General features: G+C 44.2%; 2 protein-coding genes across 2 annotated transcripts in view; one reads left to right on the forward strand and one right to left on the reverse strand.

Annotated features, from left to right (window-relative positions):
- FBXL13 (F-box and leucine rich repeat protein 13) overlaps window positions 1-16674 on the reverse strand; it is a 189108-nt gene that overhangs the window by 105730 nt on the left and 66704 nt on the right. The gene's annotated exons all lie outside the window — the stretch shown is intronic.
- The window catches only part of LRRC17 (leucine rich repeat containing 17), a 35566-nt gene that overhangs the window by 17499 nt on the left and 1393 nt on the right, over window positions 1-16674 (forward strand). The window contains exons 2-3 of the mRNA XM_030216542.1: window positions 312-1213; window positions 5380-5535. Coding sequence (XP_030072402.1) covers window positions 448-1213; window positions 5380-5535 — 922 coding nt within the window. The 5' untranslated portion in view covers window positions 312-447. The remainder of the gene's footprint in view (window positions 1-311; window positions 1214-5379; window positions 5536-16674) is intronic.

Here is a 16674-nt window from a genome sequence, read left to right on the forward strand (position 1 = left end):
TTGAGAATGGCAGAGGCTTCTTATATCAAGGTCAAATGAATAACCGTGTCTAACAGCTATGTTGCATGATATAACCGATTATCTGCCATTGAATATTAGCGGTTAAGTGCTGATATGCTATTTAACCGGCCAGTGCTCGTGTTTGGACAGTTAAATAGTTTTGAATATCAGGGGGATAATAACTAGTAAGAGGTACCCCAGCTTTTGGTGTCTTGGTAATTTTTTCCTTTAACAAGAGACAAATAACAGTGCCTGGCAAAAAGTTGGTCTCAGAAATGTATTCTTAATTTTCATCTTCTCTTCCAACCCAGGGATCCCTTATACCTCAGCTGTGCCTCCTCATTTCAAAACCACGGCAGTGCAGCCAAGGCCATCTGGACTCAGGGTTCGAAGATTTCTAGTGCTCCAGCTGTCACACCAAATAATTAGGGCCAGCTGGATGTCAGGATGCGACTGGTTACCCTCACAGTGCTACTTCTCTTTTGTAAGGCTGCAGAATTTAGGAAGGCAAAAAATGGAAGGTCCAGAAACAGAGCGGAGAATGGTAAAGCTGGTCGCCTACGGAAAGGCTCCGGCACTGTTAAGCGTTACGCCCCGGGTCTCCCGTGTGATGTGTACACCTATCTTCATGAAAAATACATAGACTGCCAGGAAAGAAAACTGACATCGGCTCTGCCCGACTGGCCCGAGGATTTAATGCATATGCTACTAGCCAGAAACAGGATCCACAAGCTGGAGAATAACATGTTTTCCAAATTCCGAAAACTCAAAAGCCTGGACCTACAACAGAATGACATCTCAAAAATCGAAGACCAGGCCTTTTTCGGTTTAAATAAACTTACAACACTACTACTGCAGCACAACCGAATTAAAATTTTGTCCGAGGAGGTTTTTATTTATCTGCCACGTCTAAATTATTTGCGCCTCTATGACAACCCCTGGCACTGCAGCTGTGAGATAGAGACTCTGGTAACAATGTTGCAAGTTCCAAGGAACCGGAATCTGGGAAACTACGCCAAGTGTGAGAGTCCGCCGCATTTGAAAGGCCAAAAGTTGAAGGTGATAAGATCCGAACTGTTATGTCCATTAGAAGAAGATATACAACCCTACCAACAGATGGCACTGAGCCCACCAGTTGTTAAACCCATTGTGGATTCATCAATATGCCACATTTACATGTTCCCTATACTAACACTGGATTGCAAAAAAAAAGGTTTGTATTCGTATTATCAGTATGCAACTTAATTCATTAACAAGCCAATCGGTGCTGATAATTGGTACTTAACAACCAATTAGTAGCACTAATTGGCTTTAATTAGAATTGACATGCATAACCATATAGGCGTAGTCTATAATGTGGTGAGCGTTAATTCTAATGTACATAGCCGAAAGGGGGCGTGGCCATGGACACGGAATGGGCGAGTTGTGGGCGTTCCAAAAAACTATGTGCATTATTATGGAATACACCCAATCTGCGCAGATTAAAACCTAAGTTAGGCGCAGGTATTTAGGCCTGATTTTAGGTGGCCTAAATGGGTGCGCCTAAATTTTAGGCACGAGAACGACACATGCGCATATTCTATAAAGTGCGTCTAACTTTAGGCATAGTTTATAGAATAGCGCTAAGCGCGTAGCTTTTCAGTGCCGATTTTCAGGCATCATATATAGAATTTGGCCATTTGTGTTTTCATCATTCAAATATTATATTTTGTAGCACCGGGCTACATGCTTTGCGCAATGCCTCGCCTAGTGCAAGGAGAACTACCTGAGATTACATTTTCTGATTTGCAAGAAAGTGTTTTACAGATCAGTTCACTCTGCCAATTTTTCCTATCAGGGTGCCAAGTGGTGGAACTCTCCCAACGGCTATTAAGAGCCAACAAGATTACTTGATATTTTGAAAGGCTCTGAAATCTCACCTCTTCACTAAGTTCTTATTAAGAGACTAGTAAAAAAGGCCCGTTTCTGGAGCAAATGAAACGGGTGCTAGCAAGGTTTTCCTCCCCAACACCCCCCCTCCCTCCCTCGCTACCTACCCACCCGTTCATCATTCTGAAGCCACTGACGCCATTGCTCCGCACCTCGTGAACGCACCTTCATCACCTTCTTAGTTCTGAAGCCACTGACGCCATTGCTCCGCCCTCGATGCGTGACGCCATTGCTCCGCCCTCGACGCCATCACATTTGACGCGAGGGTGGGGCCCAGAGACTTGGTGCTTTCGGTGGCTTCACCACCACGAACCCTTCATGAAGGAAGTGATGTCAGTGGCTTGGCTTCAGTAAAGTCAGTGTCCTCAGAACGTTGAGGGTGAGTTTTATTATATAGGATTCTTTAGCTTAATCTAGTCTGCTGGCAGGTTTTGCACATTTCCTGTAGCCTTTACTTTTTTTGCCTTCTGTAAAATCTTTCTAACTCTATTTTATTTCCTGCGCACCGCTCGCTAAAAGGGAAGTACCACTGGGCTACCGCAGCAGCCCGGCGGCAGTTCCCACCCGCAGTGCACACTATATCCGGCGCTACAAAAATATTTATATTTTTCTAGTGCTGGTGCGTACCCAGCAGTAATCACTGCCAGGTTAGTGTGGGAGCCCTTACCGCCACCTAAATGGGTGGTGGTAAGTGCTCCCCCCCCCCCAAAAAAAAATGGCTGCGCAGCAAGTGCTTCACTTGCCGCATGGCCACTTTTTGAAGAAAAAAACAAAGACCTGCCTTTTAGCCGCTGCAATAAAAGGGGGCCTCGGTGCACATCAAAAACACGCGCTGACGCCAGTGTAGGCCCCCTTTTGCCACAGCTCTGTAAAAGGACCCCTTAGCATTTAATTGTATTGTTAGCAGTGGCATAGCCACAGGTGGGCCTGGGTGGGCTGGGGCCCATCCACTTAGGGCTCAGGCCCACCCAACAGCAGCACATATTTAGTACTAGCTAGTGGCGATCCCAAGCTTCGCCAGCTGAAGACCTCCCCCTGATGGTGCTGAAAACACTGCTCTCCACTTCAGCAGTCTAAGCTTCCTAAGCTGCTGATACTGGCCTCATCGCATTGGGGGGAGGGAGAGAATACTTGGTGCCCACCCACTTCTTGACTAGGTCCACCCAAAATCTGCTGTCTGGCTATGCCCCTGATTGTTAGTAAGGTAATATGAATTTTTTTGTATTCTTGTTGTAATTCTATTCTTTGATTGTAAACCACATTGAATTATTTGGGATAATGTGGGATATAAATGTCAAAAATAAATAAATAAATCCATAGGTTTATGTGCACACAACCGATTTTGCACACACTACAATTTTTAAGATGCCCAAATGTGCACTAATGAACGCAGATCTCTGCTATGTTTAACCCAGCAAGCTCCTGGGTCAAGACACAACAGAATCTTTCTGCCTCTACAGCCTGACTATATTTCATGTCTTTAGTTTCCGGGGGGGGGGGGGGGGGGGGGTCTATTTACAAACATGCAGTAAAAAGTGTGGGTGCGTTTTTTTGGTGAGCGTTGGGCCACTTTTTACTGCAGCTGGGAAAAAAGCCATTTTTTAATGGGACGGGAAATGGGCGTGCACAAAAATTGAAATCAGCATGCGTCTATTTATGGCCTGAGCCCTTACAGCCAGCTGTTGACCTAACGATAAGGACTCATGCAAGTGTAGTAACCATGCAGCCCATGCCAAGGTGGCTGTGCTGCCGATTACTGCTGGGAAAGCCCTCAGTAGTAGAAAATAGAAAAATATTTTCTACCGCGGGGTTCAGCGCACGACAAACTCGGAATCACGCACTACCCCGGCACGTTAGCCCTCCCACAGCTTTATAAAAGGGCCCCTGGTTTTGTTTGCACCTTCCTCATGTTAATATTGGCTCTTTAAAGTTCACTTTAAGGCTACACTACAAAACAGTGGTGTAGCCATGGGGGGGGGGGGGGGGGGGCTTGGTCCCCTCACTTTGGGCTTGGGCTCCCTCCAGAATTACAGCACCACTTTAAACAGCTGGAGGTGATGCCAAAGCCCCGCCAGCCAAAGTAATCCAGTGTGCCTGAGTTGCTCCCCTCTTCCTCAGGATTTTGTAGACCTCAATCATATCTCCCCTCATCCATCTCTTTTCTAAGCTGAAGAGCTCTAACCTCTTTAGCCTTTCCTCATACGAGAGGAGTTCCATCCCCTTTATCATTTTGGTCGCTCTTCTTTGAACCTTTTCTAATTTCGCTATATCTTTTTTGAGATATGGCGACCAGAACTGAACACAATACTCAAGTTGTATTATAGAAAAGGCTTCTCATCAATAGATCCTGTTCTCAAATATTAGTGGAAGTTGGTACATGTCAACCTGGACATCCCACTTATGCGTTGGATGGCCTTTCTAAAATGCCGTTCCATACAATTAAGAATAAGAAACCAAAAAGTTCTTGATTTTATAAATCTTTACATCCTTTGTCAATGCAAACCAAATTTAGCTTTTGTTCCAAAAACTACCTTAACAAGACTTGCAATAATTTGAATAGAGTCCAACTGTATCCAGGCACAGTAGTTGAGTTAATTTGAATATCCTGCATGAAGAATCAAACTGTTTCAGTTGTAAGAAGTGAATTTGATGCAAAAGTCTAGACATGCTGACCATGGAGCTGCAAAAAAAACTCTAGGATAAAGTTTTTCAAAAGAACAGATTTATTTATTTAAAATTGTATAGGCCGCACAGTCTACCATCCTTGGCAACGCACAATACAGCATACTTAGAGGGGCATTTAAAAAAAAAAAGTCTAAGTCCAAAAAATAAAAAACAAAACATCCATCTCACAACAATTTCAATTCTACTCCACAAACGTGTGGCCTGTATAGCAGAGTAGCAAGAATGAAGCACCTACATAGCTGACAGTGGTGATCTGAAGCTCATCGCTGTTCCCTCCCATGTAGTTTACATCCATGACCTGCCCAGCCCCAGAAAAAAAAAAACATTTTCTGATGAGACATCCATGCCTAACATTCAATAGCAGCGTGTTTTCAAAACTATGATCCAGCACTTAACTCTGCAATTATGCAGCTAGATCCCTTTGAGAATTGTCTTGCCCATGTTATTGAAATTGCTCTAATTTTCGTGCTTCCATTTATCATCTTTATGTTTACTTATTTGAGAATCAAGCCAACATTACCAAAGTAATTGTAGAGGAGTGTGGTAGCCGTGTTAGTCCACTCTTAAGGTTATCAATAGAAATCAAACAAAATAAAACATGGAAAAGAAAATAAGATGATACCTTTTTTATTGGACATAACTTAATACATTTCTTGATTAGCTTTCGAAGGTTGCCCTTCTTCCTCAGATCGGAAATCCGAAAGTAATTGTCAAATGGTATTAATAGCCCAAATCATTTACAACATATCTTTTTTACTTTTTAAGAATTACAGGACATTCCAACTGACATCCCTCAAGACACTGTTAAGCTTGATCTATCCAACAATAACATCAAGGTCTTACGATCAAAGGCATTTGATGAAGTTCCGAATCTGGAGATTTTAAACCTCAGGAACAATGGAATAGAATACATTGACCCTGGTAAGAAAGACGTAGCCACACAGCTCAATATAAGGAAGTGTAATTAATTTTAGTGGGTTTTGCTGTTGTTTGTAATATCTTCATAATGTCATAAAATAATTAAATGCAACATCAACACTAACAGCAATATAAAACCTTTAAAAAAAAAAAAAAAAAGCTAGCAAATGTGATGTAATGCCCTGTGGAAGATTTGGGTTGGATGGCTTGCTCAGACCTTCTGTTCCTCAGGAAAAACAGGTACAGCCCTGATTGGAGATGCCGGGGAGGTCAAATGTAAAATACTACAAACAGACCCAGTATGGCAAAAGAAGAGATTTTACTGACAGAACAACCTGACACGGCCACGTTTTGGTGTATACTTGTATCAGGTGTAACAATTCTTCAAAGCAAACGGAGTCAGGGTCTAAATACAATGTTGATGTCTACAGATGTGAGTTTAGAGCTTGAGACAATATTCTATGTCCAAGTTTAAAAACAAGTAGAACCAGACTCTGAACTCATTGTTAATGTCTGTGGACATGAGTTTAGGACCTGAGATAATATTCTACCTCCAAACTTAAAACCAAAGGACAGCAATAAACACTCGGCAATATTGCTTGCTGACTGAATTTATTCAATTTAGTACTCAATGTAAAGCTCTGTTTATATTCTCAGTTTCTCTGCTTCCGCTGCCACTGTTTACCGCTGTAAAATGGTAATTTATTAAAAGCCATTCCCCTTGCCTGCCCTACATCTCTTCCCCTCCATTCCGCTCATAACACGCCTGCATATTTTTTTTTGTATATCTTGAACTCTGATTATTTTTGCTGATGCGCTTCTTCTATCTACTGGACTAGTGTGCCAAGGGCGGAGCAGTGGGGAAAGTCTGCCCCAGGTGCAGGCACCAAGGGGGTACATGGAGCAGTCGCTTGGCCGTGGCTGTTGGCTCTGCCAGTCCCCTGCCCCCTCTGATGATACTTCCTGTTCCGAAGCAGGGGACCATTGGAGCCAACAGCCACACAACTGCTCTGTGCACCCCCTTGCTAGGAGGAAGGGCGGTGGGGGTGATGCATTTCGGAGGGTGGGGGTGATACGCCTTAGGGGGATGGGGTGGGGGTGTAACATGCCTTGGTGGGTGCAGCGGCGACCCGCCCGGGTGGCAAACAAGCTAGTTAGGTACGCCACTGTACTGAACACATCTCCTCTCTGCCGGTATCTGACATAAGGGAACAATACAGTATTAAGTTGGCTTTATTATGTTTCTAAATGCATTTTGCTACTTGCAAGAATACCTGTTGTCAACAGCAAAATTCTTGTCTCTCTGTCTATCCATATGCACGCTGAAACTCAGAAATTCAGCAAAGGAAGTTGAGACTAAAAATTGTGAATGAATTGTGATTTTGGTTCGAGTTGGTGCAAAGTTACAGTGGGGGAAATAAGTATTTGATCCCTTGCTGATTTTGTAAGTTTGCCCACTGACAAAGACATGAGCAGCCCATAATTGAAGGGTAGGTTATTGGTAACAGTGAGAGATAGCACATCACAAATTAAATCCGGAAAATCACATTGTGGAAAGTATATGAATTTATTTGCATTCTGCAGAGGGAAATAAGTATTTAATCCCTCTGGCAAACAAGACCTAATACTTGGTGGCAAAACCCTTGTTGGCAAGCACAGCGGTCAGACGTCTTCTGTAGTTGATGATGAGGTTTGCACACATGTCAGGAGGAATTTTGGTCCACTCCTCTTTGCAGATCATCTCTAAATCATTAAGAGTTCTGGGCTGTCGCTTGGCAACTCGCAGCTTCAGCTCCCTCCATAAGTTTTCAATGGGATTAAGGTCTGGTGACTGGCTAGGCCACTCCATGACCCTAATGTGCTTCTTCCTGAGCCACTCCTTTGTTGCCTTGGCTGTATGTTTTGGGTCATTGTCGTGCTGGAAGACCCAGCCACGACCCATTTTTAAGGCCCTGGCGGAGGGAAGGAGGTTGTCACTCAGAATTGTACGGTACATGGCCCCATCCATTCTCCCATTGATGCGGTGAAGTAGTCCTGTGCCCTTAGCAGAGAAACACCCCCAAAACATAACATTTCCACCTCCATGCTTGACAGTGGGGACGGTGTTCTTTGGGTCATAGGCAGCATTTCTCTTCCTCCAAACACGGCGAGTTGAGTTCATGCCAAAGAGCTCAATTTTTGTCTCATCTGACCACAGCACCTTCTCCCAATCACTCTCGGCATCATCCAGGTGTTCACTGGCAAACTTTAGACGGGCCGTCACATGTGCCTTCCGGAGCAGGGGGACCTTGCGGGCACTGCAGGATTGCAATCCGTTATGTCGTAATGTGTTACCAATGGTTTTCGTGGTGACAGTGGTCCCAGCTGCCTTGAGATCATTGACAAGTTCCCCCCTTGTAGTTGTAGGCTGATTTCTAACCTTCCTCATGATCAAGGATACCCCACGAGGTGAGATTTTGCGTGGAGCCCCAGATCTTTGTCGATTGACAGTCATTTTGTACTTCTTCCATTTTCTTACTATGGCACCAACAGTTGTCTCCTTCTCGCCCAGCGTCTTACTGATGGTTTTGTAGCCCATTCCAGCCTTGTGCAGGTGTATGATCTTGTCCCTGACATCCTTAGACAGCTCCTTGCTCTTGGCCATTTTGTAGAGGTTAGAGTCTGACTGATTCACTGAGTCTGTGGACAGGTGTCTTTCATACAGGTGACCATTGCCGACAGCTGTCTGTCATGCAGGTAACGAGTTGATTTGGAGCATCTACCTGGTCTGTAGGGGCCAGATCTCTTACTGGTTGGTGGGGGATCAAATACTTATTTCCCTCTGCAGAATGCAAATAAATTCATATACTTTCCACAATGTGATTTTCCGGATTTAATTTGTGATGTGCTATCTCTCACTGTTACCAATAACCTACCCTTCAATTATGGGCTGCTCATGTCTTTGTCAGTGGGCAAACTTACAAAATCAGCAAGGGATCAAATACTTATTTCCCCCACTGTACAATTGCCTGATAATTTTTAGTCTACATCCCATGTGCTTTCACTCACTCAAAGGAAAAGGAATGCATTTCATCTTGCTTCTACATACACTTTCTAACGCGTTCCTTTTCCTATTCCCTAAAGAGTTAATTTTAACTGTAGTACAACTTTTTATAGTTTTGTATTGAAACTGAAAGCTACAGTTTAATAAAATTAAGTTATACTAAAGACAATGTAAACAGATATGAATCACGTGGAATCTCTACTTCAGAAAAGTATAAACATTATTAAATTTAGCTACAGGTTTGAAAAGAGACAAACAGAGGAAAGAATTCAATTATAATGAAAAATTATCCCAATGTTAGAAATACAACAGACAGGCCTAAGTCATTTTTATGCAATAAATATTTATGACCTGGTCCACGAAAATGAGTGATAAAATAGGCCATGTGTGACAGTTCTAGAATATGTCAATCTGAGTACAAAGTGGAGTTCAGTACTAAATTAGAAGCATTAAAGCACATGTAATGAGTGTTTCATGCTTTGATGCCTGTATTCATGGGTCAAAAGCAGAAAATTCTAGCAGCAGGAAAATCCAAATTTCCAGGCCTCTCATTTGAAAACATGAAGCTTTCAGCTTAAGCTTACAGGCTGGAACAATGAAGCATTAGGAGCTGATGCGGGTTCCACCCTACTTCATGTCTGCATCAGAGAAAATGTAGCCGGGGCAGTTGGGTGGGCCTGGGTGGGCACATGCCCACCCAATCTTGGTTCAGGCCCACCCAGCTGCAGCACCACACTGCTCTCTTCCCCCCTCTCCTCTGCGGCGTCCCAGCATCTGCACTCCGGTCTCTGAAACCCTTTCCTTCCCGGTGTCGGTACAGGTGTCCTCGGCGCCTGCAGCAATTCATTCTTGCTGCTTGCGCTGGCCCCGCAGGCTTCCTTCTGCTGCGTTCTGCCAGACAGGAAACAGGCAATGACATCAGTGCGGGTGGGACATGGCAGATGGAAGCCTGCGGGGGCCGGCGCAAGGAGCGAGAATGAATCACTGCAGGCACCGAGGACACCTGTACCGACATTGGGGAGGGATGGAGTTCAGAGACAGAAGCGCAGATTCTGGGATGCCGCAGAGGAGAGGGAGAAGATTGGGGTAGGTGAAAAAAACCTCTTACGTTCTTAAAAAATATCTCCAGGAAGATAACTGTGGTGTGTGGTTGATTACTGCAACTTACTCCTCACCGGCCTTCCACTCAGCCATCTATCCCCCCTTCAATCAGTTCAGAACGCTGCGGCACGTCTTATATTCCGCCAAAACCGATATACTCATATCACCCCTCTCCTCAAATCACTTCATTGGCTTCCGATCAGATATCGCATACAATTCAAGCTCCTCCTCCTTACCTACAGGTGCACTCAGTCTGCGGCTCCTCACTACCTCTCCACCCTCATCTCCCCTATGTTCCCGCCCGTAACCTCCGCTCACAGGACAAAGCCCTTCTCTCAGTACCCTTCTCCACCACTGCCAACTCCAGGCTCCGCTCATTCTGCCTTGCCTCACACCCTATGCCTGGAACAATCTTCCTTTACCCATACGCCATGCCCCCTCCCTACCCATCTTCAAATCTCTGCTTAAAACTCACCTCTTCAATGCTGCCTTCGGCGCCTAACCGCTCGAGATAGATAGAATGCCCCAATCTATCCACCCTATCAGACTAACTGTTCACTCGTCCTCTAGATTGTTCACTTGTCTTTAGATTGTTCTCTTGTCTTTTAGATTGTAAGCTCTTTGAGCAGGGACTGTCCTTCTATGTTTAAATTGTACAGCGCTGCGTAACCCTAGTAGCGCTTTAGAAATGCTAGTTAGTAGTAGGGGAGGAAGGGGGCACGTGTGCATGGAAGGGCCCACCCAAAATACCGAGTCTGGCTACACCTCTGAGCTGGGGGTTGCAAGAACTACTGAAAATCAAGAAAATTTAGTACAAATATAATGATGAAATGGAAGGGTAGACGCCACAAACCAAAACAATACCAAACAACCAAGTAAGTGCTCTCTGCTTCTCTCATCCTTCTGTGCTCTCTCTCTTTTCCCCCTTCTTTGCTCTGTACTCCTCATTACATGCTCTCCCTGTTCTCTCTCCTAGTTTTCGTTCTGATCTTCTTTTGTATCTGTGTTCTCTAGCCACAGCTTCTCTGTTTTGTCACTACCTCTTACCCCCCCCTGCTTTTGGTCCTTCTCCCTCTGTTCTCTAGATCTTTGCTCCTTCCCTCTGTCCATGTTTTCTCTCCTCTCTGGCTGCCCTCCTCAGCACAGGAAAATTTATGACCAGTGTGAACCACACATGTGCTGCACTGGGAATGCAGCCTGCAGTCCTCGGCCACAAATCCCCAGAGAAGAGGCCAAGTGAGTTGAAACACATGTCAGGTTTTAGTGCCGCAAATTCTCCATCGCTTGCTTAAGTGTTAAACTGTTTTAGAGCGTTAACGTTGGCAATCTGGAATTTCCTGTGTTCTGGGATTTTCTGTCTTTTTGTTCCAGTTCTTCAAATAGCGTCATGTCAGCAATGAAAGAGATTAGCATGACTTTCTTCGACACAGAACGCAGCATGATTTGAACTGTTTTTATTCACAAGTGAACTAGATTGAATTCAATGAACTGCAGATATGCAGTCCTTCTCAACAGTGATCCATGATTCATTTGGGTAAGGGACAGTAGAACCCCTTTTTTGATGGAGGGTGTCATGACTCTTGGAGCTTGGTAACTAGAAGCTCCAATATCATGGAGTGTAACCCTGACACATCAATCACCTGAAGTCTCTATTATCTTATGAAGTCTCTTTTATTGAATAAATCACAGATAATTTACTCACAGATAGATGTTCAAAGATGCTGCTTCAGGATACAGAGACTTCTTAATCTGGAGGCTGCGGGAGGTGGAGATCTGAGGAGAGGTAGTTGTATTGTGGGGGGGGGGGGGGGGGGGGAGGTAGTTGAACAGGTAGAAATAGTCCAAAGCTAGGTGAATGGAATGTGCAATATCTCATTTGGGAGGAGATATCTTCAGGGTAAAAATCCAGGTTTGTTACAGGGAGTTTCAACAGGACAGAGCTATCTGGCATAGGATGGTGCATGCTCCATGTCTCTGGCTAGATGGTGTTAGAAAGCCTCGTGGCTGAAAGGACAAAGAGGTGTTGGGGCTTTACACAGGCTCAGGGAGGAGCAGATAGAGGCCAATGGGAACAGAGCCTGCCATCGGGTAGCAAGGGGTGGTCCTAGAGATAGAAGGGTGGCTGACCTCTCAGGGCAGAGATAGTAAGACTGAACAGGAAGTGATAGCAGGAAGACAAAAGAGCCAAGCTCGGCAGAGAGAGAAAGGAGGTCTGGGCAGCCTCACAACCAGTGGTAACAGTTCTTGCACAACCAAGCAAGTGTGGTTGCAATGCCTGTGAACTACATTACCCACAGTGCCTTGCTCATGTATCTTTGCAATGAGAGACTGCAGCAGCGAAAGTCCTTAGAAATGAGAATAACAGTAAAGGCATTACACACATTTCAGGATCACGTTATGAACTAGTGCAAGGCTGTCGGGGGACAGAACAGAGGGACCAAATCAAAAATTCACTGGACATGCCCCCAAGTTCTCTAGTTACTCAGGCTGTGGTGGGCAAAATATTGACAGGGCCATGGCCCCAATGGCCCATCTCATTCTGCTGTCTACAATTTGGGGTAGTTCTCACAGTGAAAAAGGAGCGTGTGCAAGCCTGGGGGAATCATAATGTATTCTGCCAGGTAGGCTGAGGAAATCCACCAGAACTGTGTCCTTTCCACAGCAGGACAGGATTATGTACAGGCCTGGATGAAAAATTGCATTACATCAGAGAGAATGTGAGCCAAGCTACAAAGTTTCATTTCTCAAAATTCCCTGGATCCATACTGGATTATAGTAATTCAAAAGCCCTTAGTTTTATGAGTAATAAAAAAAAAAACAGGCCTATGTCTGTGGTGGGCAAACAGGGCATGAAGTTAAGTCCTAACAATGTCATATAAACCAATTAATTGCAATATGAACAGTAACAGCAATATACAAGCAGCACCAGCCAGCTGGCTCAGTGGCAGGTGTGGTGTATTGCCTTGCAGAAGCCCCGAGCTTGATGACTGGTTCAAGTTTTCTGTTTCTCAAGGTAAGTGGAACAGAGGCGGCAATGTTCATAGCCCCTTTGGGGGAGGGGAGAAATCTCAGCCACTGCTCAATGGTGATATCTGCTGGTTGGAGTTAAGGTATCAGCTGAGAAAGAAATTATAGAAAGATCTTCTTTCTGCCATTTTAAGAAATCTTTACAATGCATGCAAAGGAGACACCTCTAATAAAACTGTACCGCTAAATATGTGCATGTAAGTACATATGCCAACAAGATGGCACATACTTGTAGGTACTCCATGCATAGGTACTCCCAGGGGCAGAGTTGCAATGAACATACATCCTATATAATAATTCTCACCTCCAACATTCTGTGCCTGGCTTGAAGCCACATTCTGAGGTGGTCTGCTAGGCTGTGTAGATCACATGACGTCAGCAGCTGATCGAACAAACAAGTGGCACGCGCAAAACAAAGAAACAAAACAGGCTCGAGACTGGCTGCCGCCCTCACAAATCAACAGCTGGCACGCGCGAAAGGCTCGAGACTGCCTGTCGCCCTCCACAAGCAACAGCTGTCACGCGGAAAAGACTCAAGACTGCCTGCCGCCCGCCCAAACTTGCTGCGCTCGCAAACCGCCCTCAGAACACTTACCCGCTGAGCACACTGCCGACCTCCCGAAACGCAATCCCAAAACTGCGCACGCCCTAAACAGCCAGCTCTACAGACAATACTGCCAGCCTACAGAAGACCCGTGCCGAGAACACACTGCCAACCTCCCAAACAGCACTCCCATAACTGCGCCCGACATAAACAATCAGCTCTGCAGACAACAGTGCCGGTTTCACAAAGCACCGTGCCGAAAGTGCCACACGCCCTCAGAAAAAAACGCAATTTGCCTAACGTGCTCTGCCATGACAGAGGCACCTGACAGGCAGCTGCGAAATGAGAATGAAACTGATCAGGGTAAGTGCAGCGACGAATTCAGACAGCTGAGAATTGTAAACAAAACTCTTTAGGGCAAACACACACACAGTTTGGCTTACTGAAGCTCTGTGTAACACACAGACACTCTCTCTCTCTCTCTCTGTGAGTCACTGTCACACACACTCTCTCTCTCTCTCTCTCTCTCACACACACACACACACACTCAGTGTGTCTGTCACACACACACACACTGTCACACATACATACACTCTGAGTCAGTGCCCACCCCTGTGCTCTCACATTCACTCTCAAACACTCACTCTCACACAGTCACGCTCACACACACTCTCCCAAACATACACACTACAAGCAAAATCTTCAGGGTGCAAACAAAAACAGTCACATACAACCTTGCTAGCGCCCGCTTCCTCTCAAAAAGAAACGGGGCTTTTTTACTAGTATTTTATAAAATATGCAAGTACATGCTAACATTTACACCTTCTTCGGAGGAGGTGTAAATGTGTGATCAGTATTCATGCACCCTTTGGCATATTTCTGGCTTTTGCTTGATAAAGGCACAATGGCGCTTCTGTTGCCTTTAAAAAACAAGTATAAACTAGCTGTCCTTCTGGACTTTTCACATGTTATGAAATTAGCCCCGTTATGTTTTACTAAATAAAATAGTACCATTTCTGCAGAGCTCAGAGGACTGAAAAGGTGCCATTTCAAATCTGATGCAGGGCATCAGTTGCTCGAGTGAAATTAATTGGAGGCGTCAGTCCACCTCATAGGGCAGAGGTGCTCATATTTCTTAAACCAACATCACACATAGCACTCTAGCTGCTTCCTTTAGCGGATGGGCCCGCTGAATAAAGTTTGAAGTTTTATTCAAATTTGCTATTGTAGAAAATCAGCTAGGTGGCTTACAGTCTAAGTTTATAAAGAAGGGGATGGAACGAGGAAGGACAGGACATGATTAGAATGGGTAGAAGTGCAGAACTACAAGTTCAATAGGATAGCAAGGGGTAGCAAGAAACGTGCACTGTATCTACCTGTTCTCTTCACAGCTTGGAGAATAACAACTCCTGGAGGAAAAGTCCATATTCTGTTATTGAGAAGGACATGGGGGAAGCCACTGCTGTCCCTGGGATTGGTAGCATAGAATTTTGCTACTCTTTGGGATTCCAGAATCTTGCTACTATTTGGGATTCTACCAGGTACTTGTGACCTGGATTGGCCACTGTTGGAAGCAGGATACTGGGCTAGATGGACCATTGGTCTGACCCAGTGTGGCTATTCTCATGTTCTTATGCTCAGTTAAACTAGCACATTTTGTGGGCAATTTCTATAACACAAGTGCTAACATTTACATGCCCATTACACATGTAAATGTTTGCATGTGTATGTGCACAGAACTGCACACAGATGTCACAATTCTGCCTAAGGGCTATTCTGCAATACCTGCGTAACATACTTAGTGTGTATTTGTAAGGAGGCTCACATGCATGTAAGTTATATAATACTACAATTTATGTGTGTATCTGCCATTTTAGGAACTAAGGGCTAGATTCAGTAAATGGCACTGAAAAAACAGTCAGACAATAATAGCAGAAGAGGTCCAGGGAGGAACAATCAATGGTGCATAAAATAGTTTAGTGAAGATAGACCCAACTTGGCTACATTTCGGCAATTGCCTGCATCGGGGGTCTACAAACACACATTAAAAGCAAATATTAACAACAAAGTTAAATTACAACAAAAATATTTCACTTAATAATAAGAAGATTACTATCAGATTCTTCAATAAAGCATTAAAAAAACCCCAAGGGATCTGAATAATTCATTCCAATGACAATTGGAAACTCTATGTCAACACTGTTGATTGTACTAGCGCTGCACACACACATCTAAAAACAAAAAATATATACAAAGTTTGCAAACATATGAATGAAACAGAAATATTATTATGTCAAGTTGCATAGTAACATAATATAGCTTAGCAAAGTTACTTCATTATTATCGGCTATATGACTATCATGTATACAAAGTTTGTTTAATTCCCTTGTTTGATGTTAATATTTGCTTAAATGTATGTTTGTAGACCCCTGATGCAGGCAGTTGCCAAGTTGGGTCTTTCTTCAATAAACTATTTGATGCACCATTGGTTGGTCTTCCCTTCTTGGACCATTTTTGCTATTATTGTCTGGCTTGCTGTTCCTGCAGAGGTTATACTCCTGTTTTTCTGTCTGTAGCTGAAAAAATGGTACCAAATAAAATACGCATGGAGCGCTCTTCTATAAATGGTGCTGCAAGTTGCATTGCAGTCATAGAATAGTGCTTAGGGCCAATTTCCGTGCCAAAGTTTGGGCACAAGAATTTACACCAACTGAAATCTGGTGCAAATCCTGGCGAGTAACTTAGGCACGGACCCCCCCCCCCCCCCCCCGGTATCCGGTAATACTGCACACATCTTTAGTGAACACCCTAGACCTGCCCATGCCCCTTCCATAGCCACCCCCCCTTTTAAGTTGTGCGCTACAAGATTTGCAGGCAAATCCAAATTACTGCCAATTAACACCAATAATTGTTAGCACCCAATTATTGGCACTAATTGGCTCGTTAGCCAATTTAGTTGCATGCACATCTCAGGATAGTGCGCAATTTTGCACATGTAAATTTTCACGCCATTTACAGAATCCGGGGGTAACACACTATCTCTATGGCTGTCATAGGCGCTTGTGCCTAAATGTTAAGTGCAACCAGTTATGCTAGTACTCTATAAAGGAAAATAGGCACCTCCATTCCTTTTGCATAATGTCAAATCCCAGCCTTGATTCTGATTGAGCTGGAAGTACAACAGTCTTGATGATCCGACCTTTGGTTAATCTGACCATCCGGCATATCTGACAGACCCCCCCCCCCCCCGATGATGTCACTGCATTTATTTCTATTAAAAATTTTTGTTTTAGAACAATTTTTGAAAATTGGGAGCTCTATGCCTTTGTTTATGCAATGTTTGAGGGGTTTATGCAGTGTTTTCTGTAGTATCCAACTTTTCAGTTATCCGACAATGGGTTGGTCCCATTTAGGTCAGATAATCGAG

The sequence above is a fragment of the Microcaecilia unicolor genome, chromosome 10 (genome assembly GCF_901765095.1).
Source record: "Microcaecilia unicolor chromosome 10, aMicUni1.1, whole genome shotgun sequence".
Taxonomy (NCBI): Eukaryota; Metazoa; Chordata; class Amphibia; order Gymnophiona; family Siphonopidae; genus Microcaecilia; species Microcaecilia unicolor.